Source organism: Drosophila arizonae, chromosome 4, assembly GCF_054131065.1.
Source record: "Drosophila arizonae isolate 15081-1271.41 chromosome 4, UAZ_ARI_1.0, whole genome shotgun sequence".
In the NCBI taxonomy this organism is placed as follows: domain Eukaryota; kingdom Metazoa; phylum Arthropoda; class Insecta; order Diptera; family Drosophilidae; genus Drosophila; species Drosophila arizonae.
The window spans coordinates 9,702,575-9,725,486 of record NC_142924.1 but is presented as its reverse complement, the minus strand read 5'-3'; the positions used below and the strand labels follow the sequence as shown (position 1 = coordinate 9,725,486).

The 22,912-nt window shown below is 44.2% G+C and overlaps 5 protein-coding genes and 1 long non-coding RNA gene across 26 annotated transcripts in view; 2 read left to right on the top strand and 4 right to left on the bottom strand.

Annotated features, from left to right (window-relative positions):
* The window catches only part of Ank2 (Ankyrin 2), a 59,048-nt gene extending 50,453 nt beyond the window's left edge, over nucleotides 1–8,595 (bottom strand). For 2 of the 18 annotated variants that reach the window (XM_089467936.1, XM_018005859.2), the window contains exons 1-5: nucleotides 7,579–8,006; nucleotides 1,854–1,955; nucleotides 1,336–1,788; nucleotides 514–1,278; nucleotides 103–306 (exon numbers count right to left, since the gene is read on the bottom strand). In XM_089467936.1, the coding sequence (XP_089324062.1) occupies nucleotides 103–306; nucleotides 514–1,278; nucleotides 1,336–1,788; nucleotides 1,854–1,955; nucleotides 7,579–7,968 (1,914 nt within the window). In that variant the 5' untranslated portion in view covers nucleotides 7,969–8,006. Of the gene's footprint in view, nucleotides 1–102; nucleotides 307–513; nucleotides 1,279–1,335; nucleotides 1,789–1,853; nucleotides 1,956–2,131; nucleotides 2,261–2,344; nucleotides 2,366–3,865; nucleotides 4,419–6,790; nucleotides 6,989–7,578 lie in introns of those variants that run through there. The other 16 variants (XM_089467934.1, XM_089467933.1, XM_089467932.1 and 13 more) reach the window with 16 other exon arrangements.
* Nucleotides 8,596–9,074: 479 nt separating this feature from the next.
* Nucleotides 9,075–10,811, top strand: Mcad (Medium-chain acyl-CoA dehydrogenase). The gene is made up of 3 exons (XM_018005896.2): nucleotides 9,075–9,216; nucleotides 9,435–9,788; nucleotides 9,847–10,811. Exons 1-3 carry the CDS (start codon nucleotides 9,199–9,201, stop codon nucleotides 10,735–10,737), a joined length of 1,263 nt encoding a protein of 420 aa, XP_017861385.1. The 5' UTR covers nucleotides 9,075–9,198; the 3' UTR covers nucleotides 10,738–10,811.
* LOC108612839 (tonsoku-like protein) lies at nucleotides 9,439–15,694 on the bottom strand. The gene is made up of 5 exons (XM_018005871.2): nucleotides 15,297–15,694; nucleotides 15,067–15,238; nucleotides 12,454–15,012; nucleotides 12,219–12,394; nucleotides 9,439–12,161 (listed from the first exon to the last, which is right to left on the bottom strand). The coding sequence occupies exons 1-5, from the start codon at nucleotides 15,565–15,567 to the stop codon at nucleotides 11,086–11,088; spliced, it is 4,254 nt and encodes a 1,417-aa protein (XP_017861360.1). The 5' UTR covers nucleotides 15,568–15,694; the 3' UTR covers nucleotides 9,439–11,085.
* Nucleotides 15,695–15,730: 36 nt separating this feature from the next.
* Nucleotides 15,731–22,133, top strand: Zn72D (Zinc-finger protein 72D). 4 transcript variants are annotated; one of them, XM_089467947.1, is made up of 6 exons: nucleotides 15,750–15,872; nucleotides 16,111–16,188; nucleotides 16,309–17,759; nucleotides 17,818–18,336; nucleotides 20,906–21,108; nucleotides 21,165–22,133. In XM_089467947.1, exons 3-6 carry the CDS (start codon nucleotides 16,322–16,324, stop codon nucleotides 21,738–21,740), a joined length of 2,736 nt encoding a protein of 911 aa, XP_089324073.1. In that variant the 5' UTR covers nucleotides 15,750–15,872; nucleotides 16,111–16,188; nucleotides 16,309–16,321; the 3' UTR covers nucleotides 21,741–22,133. The 4 variants fall into 4 exon arrangements, with proteins under 4 accessions (XP_017861365.1, XP_089324073.1, XP_089324071.1 ...); XM_089467945.1 differs by having other exon boundaries at nucleotides 16,111–16,210; XM_089467946.1 differs by lacking the exon at nucleotides 15,750–15,872 and adding an exon at nucleotides 16,018–16,036 and having other exon boundaries at nucleotides 16,111–16,210.
* LOC149269093 (uncharacterized) lies at nucleotides 17,753–18,643 on the bottom strand. Its single transcript, XR_016269901.1, has 2 exons — nucleotides 18,567–18,643; nucleotides 17,753–18,478 (listed from the first exon to the last, which is right to left on the bottom strand). It is a non-coding gene; the product is annotated as an uncharacterized LOC149269093 (long non-coding RNA).
* LOC108612865 (MRN complex-interacting protein) lies at nucleotides 22,120–22,852 on the bottom strand. The gene is made up of 2 exons (XM_018005913.2): nucleotides 22,665–22,852; nucleotides 22,120–22,607 (listed from the first exon to the last, which is right to left on the bottom strand). Exons 1-2 carry the CDS (start codon nucleotides 22,713–22,715, stop codon nucleotides 22,155–22,157), a joined length of 504 nt encoding a protein of 167 aa, XP_017861402.1. The 5' UTR covers nucleotides 22,716–22,852; the 3' UTR covers nucleotides 22,120–22,154.
* Nucleotides 22,853–22,912: the final 60 nt, after the last annotated feature.

Below are 22,912 nucleotides of genomic sequence, written 5' to 3'. Positions count from 1 at the left end.
CCAATTTCAAATGAAATACTCCTGATGACGTATCCAGAACAATTGCATTAGGTAGACGGTGTCGATGTGATCCGTTATCTTTTTGGCAATCAAGTCTTTTACCTCGTCCTGGCCCTCCTTGGCGGCAATATGCAGTGCCGTGTACATGTCCTTTGTAGTGGCATCCACCTGAGCGCCATGCTGCAGCAACAGCATCACAATATCAACGTTACCCAAACGCGAAGCGATATGCAACGGCGTTTGCTGTTCCCGAGCACGTGCATCAACCTGGGCGCCATTGCGTAAAAGAATACGTATGATGTCCGTCTGAAATGAAGAACAATACAATTTGAAATTAACGTTTTATTGAATATGATAATCTACGTAAACTATCGATGATTAAAAATATCGAGTACTTAAACAGGAGAAGAACGAAACTATTTAATGGATTACTCAAAAAGGCTTTCGATAACAATTAATATTTTTGATATCGATAGGAGCCTTTAACGAAATAGAACTTTGAACGACACTCACCTGATTGGCGCGTGCAGCCAAATGCAATGGAGTCTCGCCACGCACAGTGGGCACATCGGGACTGGCGTCGTGCTGCAGCAAGTAAATGACGATGTTCATGCAACCCATGAAGGCGGCCACGTGCAGCGGAGTTAGACCGCTTTCCGTAGTAGCGCTAATGCTGGCGCCGTGGCGCAGCAACAGCTCGACGACCTTCAAGCGATTCTTTTTGCAAGCAATGTGCAGTGGTGTAAATCCATTGAGTGCACGTGCGTTAGCATCGGCATTACGGTCCAGCAGGAGCTTGGCCACACGCACATGTCCGCAATGGGCGGCCACATGCAGAGCAGTGAGATAATCGACAGTGACCTCATCCACTGGTGCGCGATGATAGAGTAGAATGCGAGCAGCATCCACATGCTCGCCCTGGGCGGCCATGTGCAAGGGCGCCAAGCCGTTCTTGGTTTTGGCGCTGATTGGGGCACCGCGCTCTAACAACATGTCTACGACTTGCTCGTGGCCGGAACGTGCGGCACAGTGGAGTGGAGTGAGGCCGTCACGAGTTTTGGCTTCGATGTTGCCGCCCTTCTCGAGCAACAGCGAGACCATGTTCGTCTTGCCCCACTTGGCAGCCACATGCAAGGGGCTGATGTTATGCTTGGCCGAGTAGTTGACATCGGCGCCCTTCTGGATCAACAAATTGGCAATGTTCTGGTTGCCATAGTGGGAGGCAATGTGCAGCGGTGTAAAGCCCGACTTGGAAGTCACATCCGGATTGTGGTCATTCTGTGGGAGACAGTAGCTAACTATCCGAACGATATTCAATATGTGATATTTACTTACATCTAGTAGAAGCGTAGCAGCCTTTACGTCATCCTTTTTGGCAGCTATATGCAGTGCTGGCAAGCGCACCTTGCCGCGTGTATCGCTCTCGAGAAGCACGGCTACAACTTTGTCGTGTCCCTGTTGCATGGCTACAGCCAGCGGAGTAAAGCCATCCTCCGTGGCCAAGCTCTGGTTAGCGCCATTAGATAACAAGAGACGAACTACTGCATCGTGATTCTCTTGGGCAGCCATGTAGAGTGGTGTGAAGCCATTCTGTGACTGCACATTGACAGAGGCATTGTGCTCCAGCAATAGCTTCACCACCTCCTCCTGTCCAGCCAGCGAAGCAATGTGCAACGCTGTATTCCCCTTCTTGGTGGCGCTGTCAACAATTGCACCGCGTCGCAGCAGCTCCGAGACAACGTGTATGTGTCCATCTTTGGATGCTAAATGCAAAGCATTCAGGCCGTTCTACAAAAAATTAGTCGAGCAGAGATTAGGTATTGAATTCCACCTTTCATGAAGAATTTACTTACCGCATTACTAGTGTTAATGTCAATGTTGTTCTTTAGGTGTTCCAGCACGCGCTCCAAATTTCCAGCGCGTGCGGCACGAAGGAAGGAAGTATTGCCATCGCCCTAAAATTATAAAATATGATCTTATATAAGTAACAATATAAAACAATACAATATAATAAAAAGAAATTCATTGTGTTCATAGAATTCCTATATAACAGAGCATGAGAGAGGTAAGTCCGTATAATCGAAATATTTTCTGCATAATAACTAATCAAACTAATCATCAAACATTTTACCATTCTCATTTAGATTGATTTTATATTTTTATTTTAATTTTAATCAATTTATTACGGTTTGACAGAGTTGTATAATTCAGTTTTTAAGTTGGGCAGAGCTATAAATCAAAGAGCGGCTCTCTGTCCTTGGCCAAACGTAAGTTGCGTGCCAGCTGCGTGTTCATCACAAGAGCTTTAGTTGTAGCTGAGGGCTGTTATTGATCGTATATGTACCTGCATGTGGGTAAAGAACCGTTACAGTCGTTGCGCAACTGAAGCTCGCACTGTGAACTGTAAACTGTGCACCTGGTAGCATGAGCAGGGGTATGGAGGTGTGGAGGCAGGGAGACCAAGTTCAGTTAGCTGACGGTCAAGGCGAGGGGTCAACGTCAGCGTTTTCAATGCGCAGGTGTAATTCGGCTTTATGCCAACAGCTGCCTTCCCTCCTTTTTTTTTTAATAGCCACCCACAATTTGTTTATGTTTTCGCTTTGCTTTACGCTCCACTGAGCAGCATTTGGGGCGCGTTGCTTGGAATTCGATATCGAAAATGACGTCATGATGTGACATTGGAAAACTGCAAGTGGAAGGCGGCTTCCAATTGGAAGGTTGATTTTCGCACTGGATACGCAATGCCGACAACGTTGTAAGTGACCGCAGACAAAAGTCCCATTAAAACCGAGCCGCCGTTTCCTGTCGGAGACCAGCTCCCAAGCTGTTGCAATGCATAGAGAGAAAGCGAAGACAGAGCGAAAGAGAGGGGAAGAGGGCGAGAGCAACGGTGAGGGCAAATTCGAGGGCTCGCCCCTCAGCCAATACGGAAGTTGAAGCGGCACCTATTCATGGCATGGCTGGGCCAACACAAAACTCATTTCATATGCTTTTGTACATAAGTGTATATAGAAGAAGCCCAACTCTAAAGGATGTCTTTAGGCGCTGGCCGCTTCCTTGTTTGCCCAACTTGATGAGGGGCAGACACACACAAAAACACATTCTAGCAGCCAAAGTTCAAAGGTGGCTCTCAGGGATTGTATAACAAGCTCAATTGAATGCTTGAAGCCTTGAAGTGGATTTCCTTTGAACTTGTGCAACAAAATGTCGCCCAAGTAGCTAATCAGCTCGAGGCTCAAAACTCAAGTGCAGATTATAATGGAAAATCGGTGCAACAAATAGAGTGATATTCATTAAGAGCCAGAGAGCAAAGGCAGAATATGACTCATATTATGGATTTTCTCTACATCTCGGTTGTGGCATGAAATGTCGCATGTCATCATTAAATTTAACCTAAATCTGTATTACCTTGCAACACGGGTTGAGGCACGGACTCACGCACAGCATGTACCGCACCACACCCAGTTCGGATGACAAAATAGCTGTCCTTCTCAACAATAGTTAGCTATTTATTTATAGCTCATTGTATAAATGAATATGAATACCTTTTATTCCTATTCCTACATATATCTTACTCAAATTAAATGCGACTAAGAAAAATCAATAAAACTTTGCCGTCATAAAAATGGTTACCAGGTGCCAGACAGCAGCTCTAATTATGTCGAATTCTAAAGTTTCTTTTTATAATTAACAAATTGAGTTTTAATTACTCTTTGCTGCTATTTGCACCCGATTTTTCAGTCCAGACACTGAAAAATCGATAACGTGCAAAATGGACGCCAACATGGCCGTCTCAGACAGTCTTTTCGAAAAGTTAATACCCGCTGCAATTGAAATGAGATATTTTCTCAATTATTTTCTTTACCTGAGCTCCATTTTCAGTGACCATTTTGCGTTCACCGTTTTTCAAATAGAGTAGAACAGCCGAATTTCAATCTTATGATATATATATTTATATGTATATATATCTAGTATAGAAATATTGTGTAAGCGAGGCGCGCGTATGTCGTCACTGATTAGTCATAGTTTTTCTTTTTCACTCGGCTAATTAATAAACCTTCTTTTTCGTATTCGAATATGACGCGAATAAAGATTTAACTACTCGAGACTTCTTTTTGTTGAATTTTAAATGCACTCGCATCGATTTTTCCTTGGATTTTATGTAAGCTTTGGTGCATGGGTGTGCGTGTGTGTGCGCGAGGGTGTGTGTCTGTCTACGTGTGTGTGTGTCAGTGTACGTTTATATGTGACTGTAACTGTGACTGTGTCGCTGTCTGTGTGTGTGTCTGATTGGATTCCTTTTGCTAGTTAACACAGTCGCTTCTGAATTATACACGCTGAGGAGCGGTCGCTTTTTGCTGCCGTTTTCTTCAATGTTCAACTCCAGACTGGATGTTTGCTGGGCCCGTACGAAGAGTCCTACCTTAGAGTCGTGGTTGAAAATCGGTTGTCGGCAACCGAGCAATGCCAGGATTTTCGAAGGACCTGCGCACTTGCTTATTCCAATTGGAAAACGCCGCCCGTGCGGCCTGCGTCTGCGCCACCATCACCCAAGGGTGGTTCACTGGCATTGGAAGCGGAAGCGTATGCCGCCCAGTTAGCACGTGCGTCTCGCTTTGTTGACATTTGAAGCCATTGGAAGCGGTGCAGCGGACACGTGTGCAGCGTGTGCAATAATAAACAAGATATTAGTATCAAGTCTTATAAGAAACCAGTTGAAAAATTTAGAAATTGAGGTACTCGCTAAGACTCTCCAACTTCGGATTTTCATCAGGGCTATTCAAGAACGTTGCATTGAAACTCCAGAGAATATGATGTGTAAATTGATCCTTGGGGACTTGAAAAACATTTTTTAGTGGAAAAAGGACCTCCTACCGTCACGTAATTAATTTGCTGTCACACCCAACTGCGTTTGTATTTTCAGCATATTCCAAGTAATTAGCTGAGCAAATATAATCATTTAGAAACAGGTCCTTGGCGCAGTCGGCGTTTAAAACGTTGTTGACTAAGCGTAAACAAGACTAAGAAAAACTACACACAATCCACAGTTGGTTGGTGGAGGGTTTATGTTTTTTGGTTTGATGGGGGGGTTGATTTGCCTTCCAATCCAGCGCTTTGCAAGAGCAATCAGTACTCTTGGCTGGACTTTGTTTACTTCCAGTTTCGAATTGGAAACGAAATAGCAACCCCAAAACCCAACACCCTCACGAAAATCCAATCAGATGCGTATGCAGCCGCATTCAGAGTCACGTTTTGCCAAGTAAGCCAAGCCGAGGCAAGGCAAAGCAAGCCAAGTAAGAGGAACGACACAATTTCTACTATTGTTCTTGGCAAATTAGCCGATTGCAGGGAATTCCACCCTATTGTTAAAACTTACCCCTAGGCGATTGCATAAAATTGCATTTCGAATTGCATTCGTGACCGGGACAAATTGTGTAAAGTGCTTGCTCTGCTTTCTATGCTGCAAGGGGTTGGGCCTGGGCACGAGGGTAAGCAACTAATGTGGCATGTGGCATGTGGCAGCAAGGTGTGACGCACATTTTGGTATTCAATTAATGAGCCTTTCAGCTTTAGCTGGTATCTTTAAGCTGCATTTCAGTCTTTATCGCTTACCCAAACATTGGGCCTATTTGGTTTGGCCAGCAAAGGGTTTTCGATTACACTTTAAACCCATCGAACTCTTTGGGGTTGTGCACGAAATGCTCGAAACGGAGCTAAATTGCAGGTTTGCATGTCAGCTGCTACTCCATAATAAATGTTTGAGCCTCTATACTCTATATTCACTATGAAGTGTTATGTAAATTACTATAGACATTGCTTGATTACTATTTGCGAACAGGTGATCTATTAAACATTATATAACTACTTACATTTCAACACCTATAGTATTACGTGAATAATTTATATTTATCTACACTATGGAGTGTTGGAAGTCAGTTTATTGGTTTGTATAGTTAAATTTTTTAATTTTATTATATATTGACCTAATTAATTTCTTGGTTCTATAAGATTTTTTGTAAATGAGTAAAAATAATTATTATTTACCCAAAATAGATTATAAATAATAATTTACATTCGAAAATAAAAACAAAAATTTTCTAAAGAATAGATATTAAATTGTTAAATATCTTCTTTTATCAATGGGTAACAACACAGAGTATTTAGACTTCGTTATACCTCAACACATTGGCCATATTTCCTTATATATTTTTTAACAACTATGTTGGCGTCGATGAGGCTATCGCTTGTCGGCGCGACATGGCATATAACATTTCAAAAGCCAAAGTAGCCACAGCAACAAAAACAACAACAATAAGAAGAACACGAAAATAACAAGCAAAGCAAACACGAGTGGCTCGAAGTAAAGCGTCAGTCAGACGACACGGCCTAAGCTAATTGTCCACAACTTTGATGACCTTTGAAAACGCAACAGAAATATGGCGAGACGAGTCGCGACAGTCAATTTAATATAAAGCTACCCTGGGGCATCTAGTCGAGAATGGGGAGTGGTGGCTGGGAGAGAGCGAAAGAGAGAGAGGGAGAGAAGCGGAAGTAGTTTCTTGTAGATGAACAGTTCACTGCACCGACACAAAAGACGCCGACGCACAGAATTTAATAAAACAATATAATGTAAATATTTTATGCACATAAATCTGTCTATTTTTGTTCAGAAATTCTTGATTTATTTGGGTCAACTGCACTTTTGATAGGAAACTATATGTGCGTATATACACATTAATATATACGTTTATATATTACATAAATCGAGTCCAAGTTGCCAGCGACTTACGCCCAAACTCTGCAGCGAAGGAAATCGTTTCTTCAATGTCTCCATGCCGTTTATTTTTTTTTTTTATATGCAAACAAAACACAGACGCTTAAAATGTATATGGAATAAATATATATATATATCTAAATATATAGACGAGTAGTCACGCGTTGGCCGCCACCAAGAACCGCAGACAGCGAGCGATTCGAGACGTTTTCTAAATTATTTCTATTCGCCGTGCGGCCAGAGACCCATGCGAAGAGCACAAAGAGAATTTCGCCAATTGGTTTTATTTTTAAAACATACACAACAAATTTTAGAGAAGCAAATTATCAAGAAAAAAGCTTTCGAGTGTACAGGATGAATGGGGGCTAATGCGAAAATGAGGCAGGGCTGGGTGTGTTTTGGAATGGTGTGGAGTGTCGCTGGGGGTGCGGGTGGCAAGGCTCTAAGTTCTAATTTTGAAGCTTTTTTTAATACAGCCGTAAGTGATGCCTGGGAGACGCTACGACGCCAGAGAGTCGTCATGGAGTGGCTAATGGCCCAGCAAGGACAGCGTTAGATGGGCTCGATGACTCATTTGGCATTCAGTTATTCAGCTCAAGGATTGCGATTGCGTCATTCAATGGATTGGCAGCCCCACATATACTCATAAACACATACATATACCCATATAAAAGATAAAATATATGTACTTATACTTAAACATACAGTTAAGAGATGAGCCACATGAATATGGGCAATTCATAAGTAAACGCGATCATTGCCCGGGCTCTATGGGTGTATATGATGTACGCCTTGGCACTCACCGCACTCTGATGTCCTGTGGGGCAGTGTTCATGCTTATCGTGATGCTGCTTATTGTTCTTGTCACAAAGCGGGGCGCCACCATGCTGAAAGACCAGCTCATGCTGATGCTGAAAGTATTCATAGTGGCCCACATGCTCCGGGGACAACGGCTTGGGTGGACTTTGAATCGTCTTGGCAGCACCATGAGCTGTCGGATGATGTGATTTCTTGTGGTGCTGCTGATGCTGATGCTGGTGCTGGTGCTGGTTTTGCTGCTGTTCTGGATTCTGATGATGGGATTGCTGATGCGACTGTTGTTGCTGATGCGATTGCTGGTGGTGCGATGAGGCATTGCCATGATGTCCGCCATGATGATGATGATGATTGTGTGCCGTGGGTGGCGATGGCATGTTGTGGCCACTGTGTGGCAAATGCGACGAGTGCTGCACGCCTACCTGATGGCTATGATGGTGCGGCACATGACCTTGCGACGCCTCCAGTAGCGTTGGCTGGATGTGAGTCACAAATTGAGCCATGATAAAAAGCACTTAAGGCCTTGCACTTGTTTGATTACGATTTCAAAGACTTTTTTCCACTTAAAATTTAGAGGGGTACATATACACACATATGTATACTAAAAAACTGAGAGTGTGTAGCAGCCACACACACTCACACTCTCCCTCACTCACACATGCACATGCACAAACACAGTGGAACGGGAGTTGGAGACGGCTTCTTCGACGACGGATTAATTTTGCTGTGCGCGTGGACAACCTTTACGCAGGAGCAATGTCAAATGACTGGCCTAGCCAACAGCAGCAGCTATCCCAATTTTTGCCTTAGATGTGACGGGACTTTCACCTCGTCCTCGTCCTTCGTTGCTTCGCTACTCGCTTCGGCTCCGAGTCGTGCGCGCTTTTTTTGGGGTGGTGCTCGGTGGCTAAACGGAAGCTTTAACCGGACCAAGTTTTATGTGATGCTGCTACTGCCGCTGCTGCTGACGTGCCTGATAAGAGCTGCTGGCAATAAACAATTGATTTATTTTTGTTTTTCTTATTTTTTGTTGTTGCTTCCATAGCCCAAGCATTGATTTCGACACAGCAATGAAAGGGCGGCCGCCAGTGCTTCGGGTATATATACAAAGTATTTTTATTTTTAACATAACCTTTAAGCTAATTTTAACAGCGCCTGAAAATATACAATACTTTTTTATTTAAGGCATTTAAATAGCGCGCGTTTTTTGTTGCATACAAAACTTTTCGCACAAAAAGCTTTTAGTTCGCTTTGATTGCTGAGTTTCGCCTTGGCCTTGGGATCTCATTTGGGGGTGTGTCTCGACTAGAGTGCCAAAGCGAATGATATTCGCCTGCATGCAGCGAAAGTTTATTGACGCCACTTTCCAACCCACGCAAGCTTCGTGCAAGCTGCAAATTGTTGTTGCTCTGAATTCGCCACAAGCAAGCGGGTCTAATGTTCACATCTCGCTTTGGCTACGCTGCGACGATTTGTGAGCAACAGTTCGCTCGATTGTTTTAATACGACAAAGTACCTCGGCGAGTCAACATTGTGACCTAAATAAAAACGGAATATTATTAAATATCTCTTAATTTGCAATAAGTTGATAATAAATTTGCTGCGACATGGCATTTTTAAATAAGGTTTGTACACATTTAGTTGAGCATAAACACAGCTTTATTGACTCTAGCCAAAGCAATGACAGCCGCTGATCATTAGGCAGACATTTTGAAATGCGTTTGAAAGAGAGATAGAGATTTTTCAGATTATTTCTCTTATCTGTTGTGTTTGTACTTTGCCCCTTGGTTGGACTTGTGAACCCACACGGAATTCCGAGACTAATTATTTTGTTTGCTTGTAGCTCGCAGCTCCTGCTATACGTCAGCTGGCCGCCAGCCGGTGCTACGCTGCCGTCTCTCACGTCTCGCCCACCGGCCCGTCCTTTGCTCTGACCGAAGAGCAGCAACAGCTCCAAGAGCTGGCGCGGAAGTTTACCCGTGAAGAGATCATTCCAGTGGCTGCGCAATACGACAAGACCGGCGAGTACCCATGGCCGATCATCAAGAAGGCCTGGAGCTTGGGTCTGATGAACAACCACATACCCGCCGAGCTGGGTGGCTTAGAATTAGATGTGTTTACGACCTGCCTGACTGCCGAGGAACTGGCCTATGGTTGCACCGGTATTATGACTGCTCTGGAGGCTAGCGGCTTGGGCGTAAGTGAATATGACTCCACATTCTATGTATATATATTTAATCGCAACTATATTTTAGCAAACACCTGTGATCCTCTCCGGCAACAAGGAGCAGAAGAAGAAGTATCTGGGTCGTCTGCTGGAAGAGCCTTTGGTGGCAGCTTATTGTGTCACGGAGCCTGGCGCTGGCTCTGATGTGGCCGGTATTAAGACTCGAGCCGAAAAGAAGGGCGACGAGTATGTGATCAATGGCCAGAAAATGTGGATCACCAATGGAGGCGTGGCCAACTGGTACTTTGTGCTGGCACGAACCAACCCCGATCCCAAGTGCCCGCCCAGCAAAGCATTCACTGGTTTCATTGTTGATCGTGAGACCCCTGGCCTAACGCCTGGTCGCAAGGAACAGAACATGGGTCAGCGTGCATCTGACACACGTGGTATCACCTTCGAGGATGTACGAGTTCCAAAAGAGAACGTGCTGATTGGCGAGGGAGCTGGCTTCAAAATTGCCATGGGCACCTTCGACAAGACCCGCCCTCCAGTCGCAGCCGGAGCCGTTGGCTTGGCCCAGCGCTGCTTGGACGAGGCCCTAAAGTATGCGCTGGAACGCAAGACCTTTGGTGTTCCTATTGCCCATCATCAGGCAGTTCAATTCATGTTGGCCGACATGGCCATTGGCGTGGAGACATCTCGATTGGCGTGGCGCCTATCCGCTTGGGAGATTGACCAGGGACGTCGCAACAGCTACTACGCATCCATTGCCAAGTGTCATGCGGCCGACATGGCGAACAAGATTGCCTCCGATGCTGTGCAAATCTTTGGCGGCAATGGTTTCAACAGCGAGTATCCCGTGGAAAAGCTAATGCGCGATGCCAAGATCTATCAGATCTATGAGGGCACATCTCAAATTCAACGTCTTATTATCTCAAGGAACATGTACGAAATGGCCAAGGGCGGTACCAGCAGATAAGATGTAAGGTCACGGTCACAATCATCCTCATTTCACAAACAACGATAAATAAAGTTAATATATAAGTACTTAAACTATTACTGAAAAAGTTGAAAACCATTTGATAGGGGTAGTCATATAGTACATATTATTGCTATAGATAACATACATACAATCTTAGCTAGAAGACACCAAATCGCGAGCCTAAATTGGGGCGCTCGAAAACGCTTGCTGATAAGATACGAAAGTTCTTGACAGTCTGCCCCCTTGGTTCTTCTGATAGGAGTTATGGCTATTTTCGTACGTCAAACATAAAACGGGACATAAAAGACGTAAAGAACACAAATAACAAAAGATATCACATTGACTTCATCCAGTGCACCAATGCAGATCACTTTCGTCTAAATAGAGTCTTAGCAGACCCTTTTTGCCCCTGGGAGTCAAGCATTTGGCATTGTCACCCCATTTTAACTGCCAAATGGCTGCCAATGTGGTGAAGGCACCTGGTAAGGAGAATGCCTGCTCATCGATGCTCAGTTCCATGCGCTTGGGCAGTTGTTTCTGTTCCTCCAGTTTCAGCAGTCGCAGATCGTCTACCAGACGTATACAATTCGTGGCCAAGAGAACGCGAAGATGGGGCAGCTCATCGAGCACATAGCCCAGGGCAGCTCCACTCAAGCGCTCATTGTCACTAATGTCCAACCACTCCAGCTGCTGTGCCTTGGCCAACTGTTGTGTCATCTTGTAAATATGCGCATCAATCAACCCGCAGCCAGCAAGTTCCAATCGCACAAATCTCTCACTAGTACCGCTCTCGAGTAGCGAAACCAGACGCTCTCCGAGCGCAAATCCACTCTGTTCATCCAGTGGCCAACGTACGTAGCTCATATTTAAGTGCTCCAGGCGACAACTATTCAACTTCTCTGTCAATCGGCGCACACTTTGCTGCGATAGCTGATTGAAGCTAATATCGAAGCTGGTCAATTGCGTATACGCCAGATCAAAGTCCTGCAGCTCGGTCAACTCACATTGTGAAAGATTCAGCGTTGTCAACGCTCGACCAGCTCGACTAGCACAAAACTTATGCAAGGTCCGCAGGCTGGCGTTGCCCAGCGGATTTTGGCTAAGTTGTAGCTCCTCTAAGTTCTCCAAATTTTCAATATCCGTACCGCAAAGCAGAGCCTCGAGACCTAGATTACTGATCCCATTACACTTCAGTCGCAATGTCTTCAATTGCAATAATGTGGGCAGCGCCTTGGCTAACTGCTGACAGCCCTCGTTGCCAATGAAATTGAAGGATAAATCTAACAGTGTGAGACGCGCCTGATGCAGCAAGGCCTTGAACAGTGGCTCTGTTTGAACGTCACGTAGCCACAGACTCGACAGTTCCAGTGTGAGTGTACTTTGTGAACGCTCCAACCGTACCTTTATCTTATCGTCGACAGCTGTAGAAGATTGAAAAGTTATTTTATAAACTACCACGATTAATGTGTGCTGCACACCTTTCTGCAATTGATGGCACATTTCCTCATAGCGTTGAGAAAGTGGTGAAATTTTCCAATCTAGAATTGTGGATAATAGCATATTCTGCTCAAGCGCAACGCTTACTGAATCAGTCTCCTCGTAGGCAAAGCCATCGGATGTCTTGAGACGCAACAAAGGCGTGAGTCCAGTTAATCTAAAAATATATTGATATTGTGAGACTAATTCTTTCAATACCTATCCACATCTGCTCACTTATTATAACGTCGCCCTGTCTCTTCGGCCAGCCAGCGCATGTTAATATCCTGTAGTTTTTTGCGCTCAATTGGCACTAGCAGCAGTTCGTCCTGGACTTTGACTTTGAAGGACACAGTGGTTGCCAGCACTGGCGTGGCTTGCACTTTAATGGGTGATGCCATTTTAGACGGCGAGATAAGTAGCTGAATGCCAGCATTTTGTGCACCACTTGTTGTGGAATCCGGTTCCGTGTGCGTGCGGAAGCTTATCAACGAAGCCCCATCAGTCGAATCCTCGCCACTGCCTAAAGGACTTTCACTGCGAAAGCGACAAAAGCCGCTGTCCAGCAGAGATGCCTGCTGCTTGGGCTTAGAATTACTGCTACTGTTATTGCTGCTCATGCTGGAGGAACGCGAGAGCGTTAGCTTACGCATTTGCTTTTGCCGCTGCTTCGAATTGGCTGCCTCGAGTAACAGCTGATGAGCATCCTGCTCTGGAGGCGTGGCCTGGATCTCCGCATCCCAAGCCAGAGCGGAGTCCTGCAGATTCTCCTTTGAATTAATCGGTCGACTACCAATGCTGCCCGAATTATACCGCTTTCGCTTGCGCTCTGGTCCTATATCATCGATTAGCCAGTTATCTGCGTCTACTTCATTATCATCCAAGAGCGCGGCACGCTTCTGCCTGACATTGAGGGCCGTGCTACTGCTTGGCTCATCGTAAGTGGCGGGTGTACGATTTGGACGCTTAAGTTGCGCCATCACGTTGCGATATTCCTTGCTAGCGCTTGATGGCTGACGCGGACTGTGTGTCGAGCTGCCTGAACGATTGTGCATGTTAAAGGAGCGCCTAAGGGTGCGTGACGCCAGCTCAAGCTCCTCCTCTTCAGCTTCTGAAGAAGCTGAAGCACTAGAAGATGGCTGGGCATTGGCATTGGTCAAGGGACGTGCCTGTCGCATGCTACATATGCCCACCTTGGAGAGCGTTCGCAGAAGCGTTTCGCGGAGCTGGGCATACTGCGCCTGTTCGCCATCGAGTAGTTGCTTGGATTGCCGCCATTTGTCCAATCCCTCAATACAAGTTTCATTGTAGTCTGTGCGTACAGTTGCATCGGCTCCCCGCTCCAATAGCAACTCGGCCACGTCCAGATAACCATTAGCACAGGCATCGTAGAGCGGTGTAATGCCATCACAACTAGTTCCGCCCTTGTCATTGATCGCCACTGTAGCTCCCTTGTCCAGCAGCAGCTCGACAATATCACGATGGCCATGGTTGCAAGCCTCGTGTAGAGGCAGCCAACCAGCATGATCGCGTACATTCACCGTGTGGCCCTGTTCGATCAAACGACGCGCCAATTCCAGGTTGCCTGCTATGCAGGCCTGATGCAGCTGAGTTTCGCCCTTGTTGTTGCGTTTGATAGTGAGTGTGCGGTTGCCGCGAGTAATGCGCTGTGGGCGGGGTTTGTCCGTCTCATCGAGATCGCTGGCATCGGAATCAGTGAGTGCATCCAAATCCACATCATCCCCCCAGTCAGGTGTGTTCTGCTGCAAAGCTGCAGGCACGTCGCTTTCAGCATCCTCATCCTCGTCCAGCTTTGCTGCTTCCTCAGCCAGATTGATTCCCTTGGCCTTAGCGTCAGCCTCTAAGTTTTCGGCTAGCATGGTCATTTTATGCTTTAGCTGAAGCTTATGTAAGCGCACTAAAGCAATCTTCTCCAGCTTTGCGGACGATGATTCATCGGCCTTGGCTGCTTGTCTCAAAGCTTTTTGGTACACATCATGTATTGTCCAGAATGGCTGCGCTAGCAGCTCACAGATCTCCGCAATGCTGCACAGCGTCGTAAATGCCTCCCCTGGCATATCCTGATTAAGCTCATACTCTTTCCACAAATACTCCAGCGCCTTATCGTACTGTTTGTTATCCTTGTAGGTTTGATACAGGCTCACATAGATAGGCACCAAGCTCTTGCCTCGTTCCCCGTTTAGCTCCGCATTTTCCAGCATTTTTTTATAGTAGTCGATGGCCTTTTCATAATTCAGCAAATGGCAGCAGCCATCGCCTAGTTTCTCGTACAAATCTTTTAGTTTGGCATAGTTTACCGAGCTTGTCAGCACCAGCTCATCAAGGGTTTGGCAAATCTTGACCACAACACGCAATGATCGCTCAATAGTGGCACGGTCATTCTCATCGGGGGAATGCTTCTTATACGCCTTGGTCAGTATTTGCTTCACACTAGCAAAGTCTCCAGCACTGATCAGGATCTCTGATTTGGTTATAAGTGTCTCACAGATCTTCTTCACCTTATTGGGCAAACGCTTGGCAACTTCCTGTGCCATATTGCAGTAGCGCAACGCAGACGCGGCGTCGTTCTTCTTACAATTGTAAAGCAAACTCATCGAAATGTAGCACAAGTGGGTCAGTTCGAACAAATCGTGAGTTTTGCTGATTTTAATAGCTTTATCAATGTACTCGATTGAGGCCTCGAACTCTTCCATATGCTCTTTCACAACGCCAATGTTGAGGTAACAACGCGCTTGCATATCCAATTGCTCTAGTTTCGAAATCTGACCTGAAAGCCTATAAAACGAATTCTTGTTAATGATTATAAAAACTAAAGGAGTCAGCACTTACTCTTTAATTAGCAAAAGACTCCGCAGAAAACTTTTTTCCGCCAGTTTTAATTGCTCCATAGCACCGGAGGCTGACGTCTCTGATAGACTCTGTCCGTGCAGGAGGTGTACCCGTCCTAGCGTTGCATAGGCCCGCTGCTGCTCCACTTTGTTTTGTAGTCTTTTGGCAATTTCTGCCACGACAAGGCAATGTTTACGACATAGATATAGCATACATCTGTTACTACTCACTTAGATAATCATTGATGTGATCCTTGGCAGCATCGTATTCACAAAGCAAAGTGAACATTTCGCCCAGCATGCGCTTCGCCTTTGCCGTCTCCAGCTCCTTGCCCATGCTGCTATATATTGCCGCCTCTTGTTTATACTCTTTGGCGGCCTCATTGTATCTTCCCAGTTGATAGTAAAAGTCGCCCAGTTGATTACAGCTGACTGCCAATTGTTCGCGATTGCCATCAATCCGCGCTTTTTCTTTGCGCTTTATGTAGCGCTTTTCATCCATCAAAACAAATAAATCACACAAGTAAACACAAATTTCACAATTTCAATACATTTTTTGCACCATCGTTTTGTTTTCGGCGCGAATCAAGAGTGTTGCCACACTGTCAGACATCGTATTTCGAACATATGGATAGGTGCTTTCGTAATCGCACTGAATACAATAGTAATCGGATATCAACTCGACTTCACACGCAAACAACGGACATGATGAAAGTTTGTTATCGGCACAATCCGATACTTGTACACACATCACTACTGTCGCCGGTTAATAGAGAAAAAATTTTTCAGCAGTTCAGCAAATTGAAGGTAATTTAAATGCGCAAATATTTCCTCAAACTCTATTTTTTTTTATGTCTATGTAATTGCATTGTTTAGGTAACATTGTTGATTGTGCGTGCGTGTTTCTTGCATATGTGATGAAATGCATTAAAATTGTTGTGCCAGAAAAATCGATAGGGTAAAAAAAAATGGTGGGGGCTTCCTTTCAGCGAGACTGCGAAACATGACGTGACTAAAAGTACTTTTTCATGCATTCTATTAACAGATATAAACGGCCTATTATTCAACAAGCACAAATAAATAAATATCTAGTCAAAGAGAATATTGGCACAGCAATAAGAAAGTAATAAGGAGTAAATGTATAAGTATGAACTGATTTGTCGATTTGAAGGCAGAAAAAAAAAATTGGATCATTAACTGATTTGCATTGATTGGTAATTTGTATGTTCCATTCGTTTTACAGCAATTGCGTGGCAATGGCGAACAATAACTATGCCGGGTTCAACTACGGCGGCACCCAGTACAACACGGGACAGGTGACATATCCGGCCGTAACTAATGCAACATATGCAAATGCGGCTGCCTATCAAAGTGCTGCTGTGGCTGCTGGCCAAGGGGGTGGTGGGTATGCAGCGGCCGGTGCCGGTGCTGGTGCTGCTGGCTATGGGGGCTATGGTGACTATCGTAGTGCCATGCAGTCGTACGACGCAACCAAAACATTCTACCAACAAGCACCGGCCAGCTACAACACGGCCTCAGCGGCAGCAGCAGCAGCAGCAGTTAGTAAGACACATTATTCGGCGCCGCCGGTAAAGAATCCTAATTCTACACAAAAGGGCATGGGCAAAATGGACAAATCGAATGGTACACCAAAGCCACCTCCAAATGTCGCTGGAGGCAATAGTTATAGTGGCTATGATACGGCGATCTACAATGCGGCCAGCATGTATGTGGCACAACAGCATCCGGGGTCGCAGCAGAAGCCAAACGGCGGCTCCAACAATAGCTGGTATCAACGAAAGATGGGTCCGACAATCCCTGGGGCAGTCGCATTGCGTGGTATGCGCCCAAAGGCTCCGCCACGACCACAGCAGCTGCATTACTGCGAGGTATGTAAAATCTCATGTGCCGGTCCCCAAACGTATCGAGAGCATTTGGAAGGACAGAAGCATAAGAAGCGGGAGGCATCACTGAAAATGCAGGCGTCCGCTGCTAACAGCGCCCAGAATCGTGGTAACAACTATCACTGCGAACTGTGTGACGTCACCTGTACTGGCACCGATGCCTATGCGGCTCATGTACGCGGCGCTAAGCATCAGAAGGTAGTTAAGCTGCATCAGAAACTGGGAAAGCCAATACCTTCTGATGAGCCCAAGAAAATGGGAAAGATTAACTTTGTGCCAGCTGCAGGGCCAAATGCAACCACTGCAGCTGCTGCAGCAGCAGGAACCAAGTCTGATCAAGCCGAATCTGATGCAACCGCAGGCGGTGGAGCAGCAACAGCATCTGAAAATATGGATGACAATATGGACGATTCGATGGGCGAGAACACGGACAACATTAAGCCCGTGGGCGGCGAGTACATTGAAGAGGTCAAGGACGATGAGGGCAAAATACTTAGCTTCAATTGTAAGCTGTGCGATTGCAAGTTCAACGATCCGAATGCCAAAGAGATGCACATGAAGGGCCGTCGCCATCGCTTACAATACAAGCGCAAAGTTCAGCCAGACTTAGTTGTCGATTTTAAGCCCACACCGCGTCAGCGTCGTCTGGCCGAGGCGCGTGCCCAACGAGCGCTCATGTCCTCACATCGTGGTGATGAGCATGAAGGAGGCAACTACTGGGATGAGCAGCGCAATCGTCAATACAATGAAGAGTATGACTATAATAATTGGATGTCCCGCAGCTTTGGAGGTAATTCATTTTAATAAGTTGAATAAAATGTATATATTATCATTAACTTTGATCACAGGGGCCCAGCGCTTTGGTCGCATGGGCAATGGACCTCCGCCACACTTTGGCATGATGCCTGGCGGCGGAAATGTGCGTCGTCCGGAGAGCACCGACGATCGTCACGCTATAGCGCGTCATGCTGAAATCTATCCAAAGGAGGAAGAACTCCAGACTATACAGCGCATTGTGTCGCACACAGAACGCGCTCTTAAACTCGTCTCGGATACTTTGGCTGAGCTGCCAACGCCAGCTGCGGGCAGTGATAGCGAACCGGCCGCTAAAAAAGAGAAGGCCGATAAAGCATCGGAAAAGGATGGACGAGATAATCAAATATTCTCATTCCACAAAGAAGCCGACAATGGTGGAAATGTGGTGCGCATCCTAAAGGGTGTCATGCGTGTTGGCTTCTTAGCCAAGGGACTGCTGCTGCATGGCGACACAGCGGTCGAACTGGTTGTTCTCTGTGCAGAGAAGCCAACGATAAGTCTGCTGCAACGTGTGGCCAATGTGCTACCCGATAAGCTCAAGGAGGTTGCAGGTATGTTGTAGAGCATTTGGCAATCGTCCATCACATACAATATTTACATGCATAACTATATCCCTTGATATATATACACTTATATATATATTTCGGTGTCCATTGTGAATATTGATTGCAAAAACTTTTTCCAGAGAAATGCCTATAAAAAGATGCAGATTCTTAATTTCTCTAGTCCAGAAATCACAAATGTATCATGGATATGTCTTAGGCTCTACACAAATGCTCACACATTACATATCTTCTTGCAACTTCACATCTTCTCTTTAGGAAATGTTTGTTTTGAATAACTTTTTTTTATTGTTTGTCCGATACGGATAAATATATTTAAATTGTGTAGATTTAGCTAAAGTATGAAAATTTGATGGGCTCGTTACAAACGTATAATACCCTTTGCTTTATTCTTTATACACAAATAATAATATACCCTTTGCATATTGGCTAAATATTGTGTGGAACAGAGTTATAGTTGTAGCTCTTAAAGGAACAACATTTACAAGAACATTTACAACATATTTATAATTATATAAAGTGATAAAAATACAAATTCGACAATAAATAAAACTTAATGTGATACCAAGACATATCCATGTCAAAGAAAAATCTAAATAAAACAATCGCGACAAATTGCATAATCAAAAGCAGCAAATCCAAAACTTACAAAACTTCTGCCTGGCCAATTTCACAATGCTGAAACTGAATCAGAAACAGAATGTGAATTTCGCCGAGAGAGTATATAAATTTCGGAGCGCCATAATGAATGCTAGTAAAAGCAATGCGAAAGCAAGTAAACAAATTATAAATTACGAAAGCACAACTAATGTGATGTACTATATTCAATATATCAATTTAGTTTCGTTTGAAATGCGCAATTTGTGTGGAAAAAGTGAAATCATTGTTTGAATTAATGTATGTACATACTCTACTACTACTACCTACCACCTACTACTATTACTACTACTACTACTAGTTGTACTACTGTTGAGCCCTGTTGTTGTTGTTGCCGTGATGGATTTGAAATTGTTTGACGACCAGAACCAACAGCAACAAACAGATACAACGAACAACAGCAGCCTAAACAAAGCCGAACAACAACAACAATAGCAAGCAAAAAAACCAAAACAAAAAATAAAAAATATATAAACGTATTTGCCGTTTTCAGCTTCTCTTCACTGCAGGATTTGAGATTTGAGCCCTTAGCCATATTGAGATGCTATCCACTCACACTACTCACACTCAGGTGTCTGTTAGCCGTCTATAGCTTTCCAAGTCTGCTGCTGCTGATACCAACTGCTACTGCTACTGCATCTGCTGGTGGTGGATAACAATCAACGGATCTCGTAATCGTAATGGTAACACACTCTCTAACCCGCGGATGCCCATGCGGATGCGGAAGAGTTCATATGTGTGGAACAATGAAACTTAACAAAATGAACAGACAAAACAATCGAAACCAAAGGAATATATTTATACAAAGTTTGGGTGCTCGCTCTGTTGTGCTCTGTTGTTGTTCTACTGTACACGTATACACACAACGCACACACACACACACTCTCACTCTCATATTTTTCCCCATTCTCCACTTCCAATGCGATGAAACTTTGTGTAAATAAAGTCCTTTGAGATATATATATTAAGCTCAAAGCAGCTATACATATTAATATAAAAGTAAAAGAGCCGACCTGAAGCAATGCGATTGATCCACACAGACAGACGCATAGAAGGCGTACACACTCATGGAATATATAGAATTTGTGTACCATATATGTACAATGTACAATCTATATAGTTTTATCAACCAAAATTGTTGCGCCCCTTTCTAAATGGGCAGCTCTACTAGCTTACTAGAGAATCGATGCCTCTTCAAGCTGCCGTTTTGTGTGTATCAAACTTGATTGTAAAAAAAAGAAAGAAAAATCGAACGAAAAATTGCGACCGAAATTTATGTTGCGAACGGTGAATGCTGACCGGACCGATGATTAATTGAGTGAGCCGCAAATAAACGAAAAATTTCGGTCAATGTTTTTAGTTTTGTTTGCAAAAAAAAACTAACCAAAAATGACAACAAAAAACACAGCCAGCCACGCGCTCTAAGTGGAATTGCAGCTCCAATTTTTCAATTTCAATTCTTGCAATTCCGTTTATGAGGCCCAGGTGGAGGTGGCGGTGGTGTCGTCGCTTTAACTGCTGGCTAAACCGGTCCGATCCCAGCACGCAAGTCATTAAACAACGTTAAATAATCGTTCTATATATAATTATACATGTATATACATATATATACAATATATATATATATGTTTGTAATATGTACGTTTGCTGGGAACTGAGCGGAATTTATCTGTGGAACGTAGGAAGAAACAAACATTTACATTTTGCTTATGATTATCAGATGTGCACCTTCATGTCTTATATACCTATATATATACTTTGTGGGCCCACACATAAATTTATCTATTGTATCTATCTAACAATGTTTGTCTCTTTTCTAAGCCGGACGTAATTTTTACTGCTTATATTATAGTTAAGTATTGATTGTCATTAACCGATGGCCAAACACTCTCCGTTCTAGGTGAAACACCAGTCAACTATCGCGTTGAGGTGAATGCGGATGAAGCTGCTGTAATAGTGCTCGATGAAGTGGTCGCTGTGAAGATTACACTTACTTCGCCGCTGCTCCGTGAAACCGGCGATCCCGTTTCGAAATCCGAGGATGGGGCATCTACATCTGCAGCTGCCGAAACAGACTTTCTGCCACGTGAGCCTTGTCTGCGGGTGAGTACTCGACGTCCATACATATAAGGATTTTATATTTAATGCTTGTATATTAGGCACTCGCCGATTTACGGCATGCCAAATGGTTCCAGGCACGTGCTACCGGACTCCAATCTTGTGTGATGGTTATTCGCATATTGCGCGATCTTTGCCAGCGCGTTCCGTCGTGGCAATCGCTACCACAATGGTCGTTAGAGTTGCTAGTGGAAAAAGTTATCTCATCGGCTGGTTTCCCCATCTCACCCGGTGACTGTTTGCGTCGAATTATGGAGGCTTTGTCTTCGGGCTTTTTAATCAATGGTCCCGGCCTGTTAGATCCATGTGAAAAGGATCCAACCGATGCTCTGCAGCAGCTCACCAAGCAGGAGCGTGAAGATCTCACTGTGTCGGCACAGTTATTCCTGCGTTACATTGCTTTCCGTCAGATGTTCAAAGTGCTTGGCATGGATCAACTGCCGGCCATGAAGTATCCAATGCGCCCGTGGCGCATTAATCGCAAGCGACGCCGCTCATCAGGCAAAGCTGGTGCACCCGGTGGTGAAACAGATCCTGCCGACATCGAGGAGACTGGCTCCGATGAGAAAGTGGCTAAGAAGGATATAAGCGCAAGTGCTTCAACTGCCACAGCTTAAGTGCTAAGCAATCAGCAATAGGAATACATAACCGTCAGCAAATATAATATAACAAATTTTTTCTCAATCTAATTGCGCTCTAAAATGCGATGAATAATAACTATAACACTTTCACACTAATTAAAGTTGGACACGAATATTGATTGTGTCCATTAAATTGCCCTATTTGAAAGCAACAAGAACATTAAATACAATTCCCATACTAACAATATTTAACTCAAAACAATTAGTTGCATTTTTCTATACTATGTAAAAATTAATGCAAAATGTAATCGATTAGCCGTGGAGGCGTTGATCCTCTATAAACATAAACTATAAACAGTTGACTGCCTCCACACCGCGTTTCAAACATTAAAAAAGATTAAAGAACAAATACAAATTTTAATAAAAATACATTAATTATATATTTATTTACTAAAGAAAGTTTTGCCACTTTGAGAAGGATTTGGTGTCAGCTACAAAATCGGTTTGTGCTTTACGCTTATTGGAACCGCTTTTCTTTTTGTAAAAAGAAGTGTTCTCCTGCTCATCTAGCTTTTTGGGGTCAATATGTCTATTTGGGCCAGAGCAAGTACCTGCAATCGGCTCATCGATGTACTCTGCCCATTTGCTTGAGCCACCAGAGCGGTGCGATGATTTCAGTTGATCTCCCGGCTCTGTCAATGAACGGTCCCCTAGGATTTCTTCGTGTACCTCCAAAATCTTCCGCTTTTCTTGTGCTTCCTTGCGTTCTCCACAATCCAGATTTAACTGTTGCACCTTTGCACGGCATTCAGCACCGGAACCGCGAAAATATTCCTTTTGTATCACCTGTTTAACACCGCATACCTTACATTCCCATCTATTTGCCTTCTTAACTATATCCACCTACATAATTAAGCATTCGTTTTATTAAATTATATAAAAAATGGTTGAGTATCATACCTGATATAAACTGCACTCAACACATTGTAAAACGCGAATTTGTTGAGACATATTTTGTGTTCCAATATTTTTAAACAAACGCCGCTATATGCGTATTACCAGGGATACCACATTATTTTTTCGATGTCAATCTGAACAGCTGATTCGAAGATGGCTCTGTTATGAGAATGTTAGCATCTGCTACTATTAATATATATATATAAAATTAAAACATTACTTTGACATTCTAGCTGCATTTTTTTTTAGCG

Excerpts from the sequence above, each read along its gene's own strand:
- Mcad (XM_018005896.2), top strand. Across the intron at positions 9,789-9,846 it reads TGGAGGCTAGCGGCTTGGGC|CAAACACCTGTGATCCTCTC; the intron begins GTAAGTGAATAT and ends ACTATATTTTAG.
- LOC108612839 (XM_018005871.2), bottom strand. The coding sequence starts at position 15,567 with ATGGATGAAAAGCGCTACATAAAGCGCAAAGAAAAAGCGCGGATTGAT. Across the intron at positions 12,395-12,453 it reads ACAGGGCGACGTTATAATAA|ATTAACTGGACTCACGCCTT; the intron begins GTGAGCAGATGT and ends ATATATTTTTAG. Across the intron at positions 12,162-12,218 it reads GTGCCATCAATTGCAGAAAG|CTGTCGACGATAAGATAAAG; the intron begins GTGTGCAGCACA and ends AATCTTCTACAG.
- Zn72D (XM_089467945.1), top strand. Across the intron at positions 18,337-20,905 it reads TAAGCTCAAGGAGGTTGCAG|GTGAAACACCAGTCAACTAT; the intron begins GTATGTTGTAGA and ends TCTCCGTTCTAG. Across the intron at positions 21,109-21,164 it reads CACGTGAGCCTTGTCTGCGG|GCACTCGCCGATTTACGGCA; the intron begins GTGAGTACTCGA and ends CTTGTATATTAG.
- LOC108612865 (XM_018005913.2), bottom strand. The coding sequence starts at position 22,715 with ATGTCTCAACAAATTCGCGTTTTACAATGTGTTGAGTGCAGTTTATAT. Across the intron at positions 22,608-22,664 it reads TTGAGTGCAGTTTATATCAG|GTGGATATAGTTAAGAAGGC; the intron begins GTATGATACTCA and ends TTAATTATGTAG.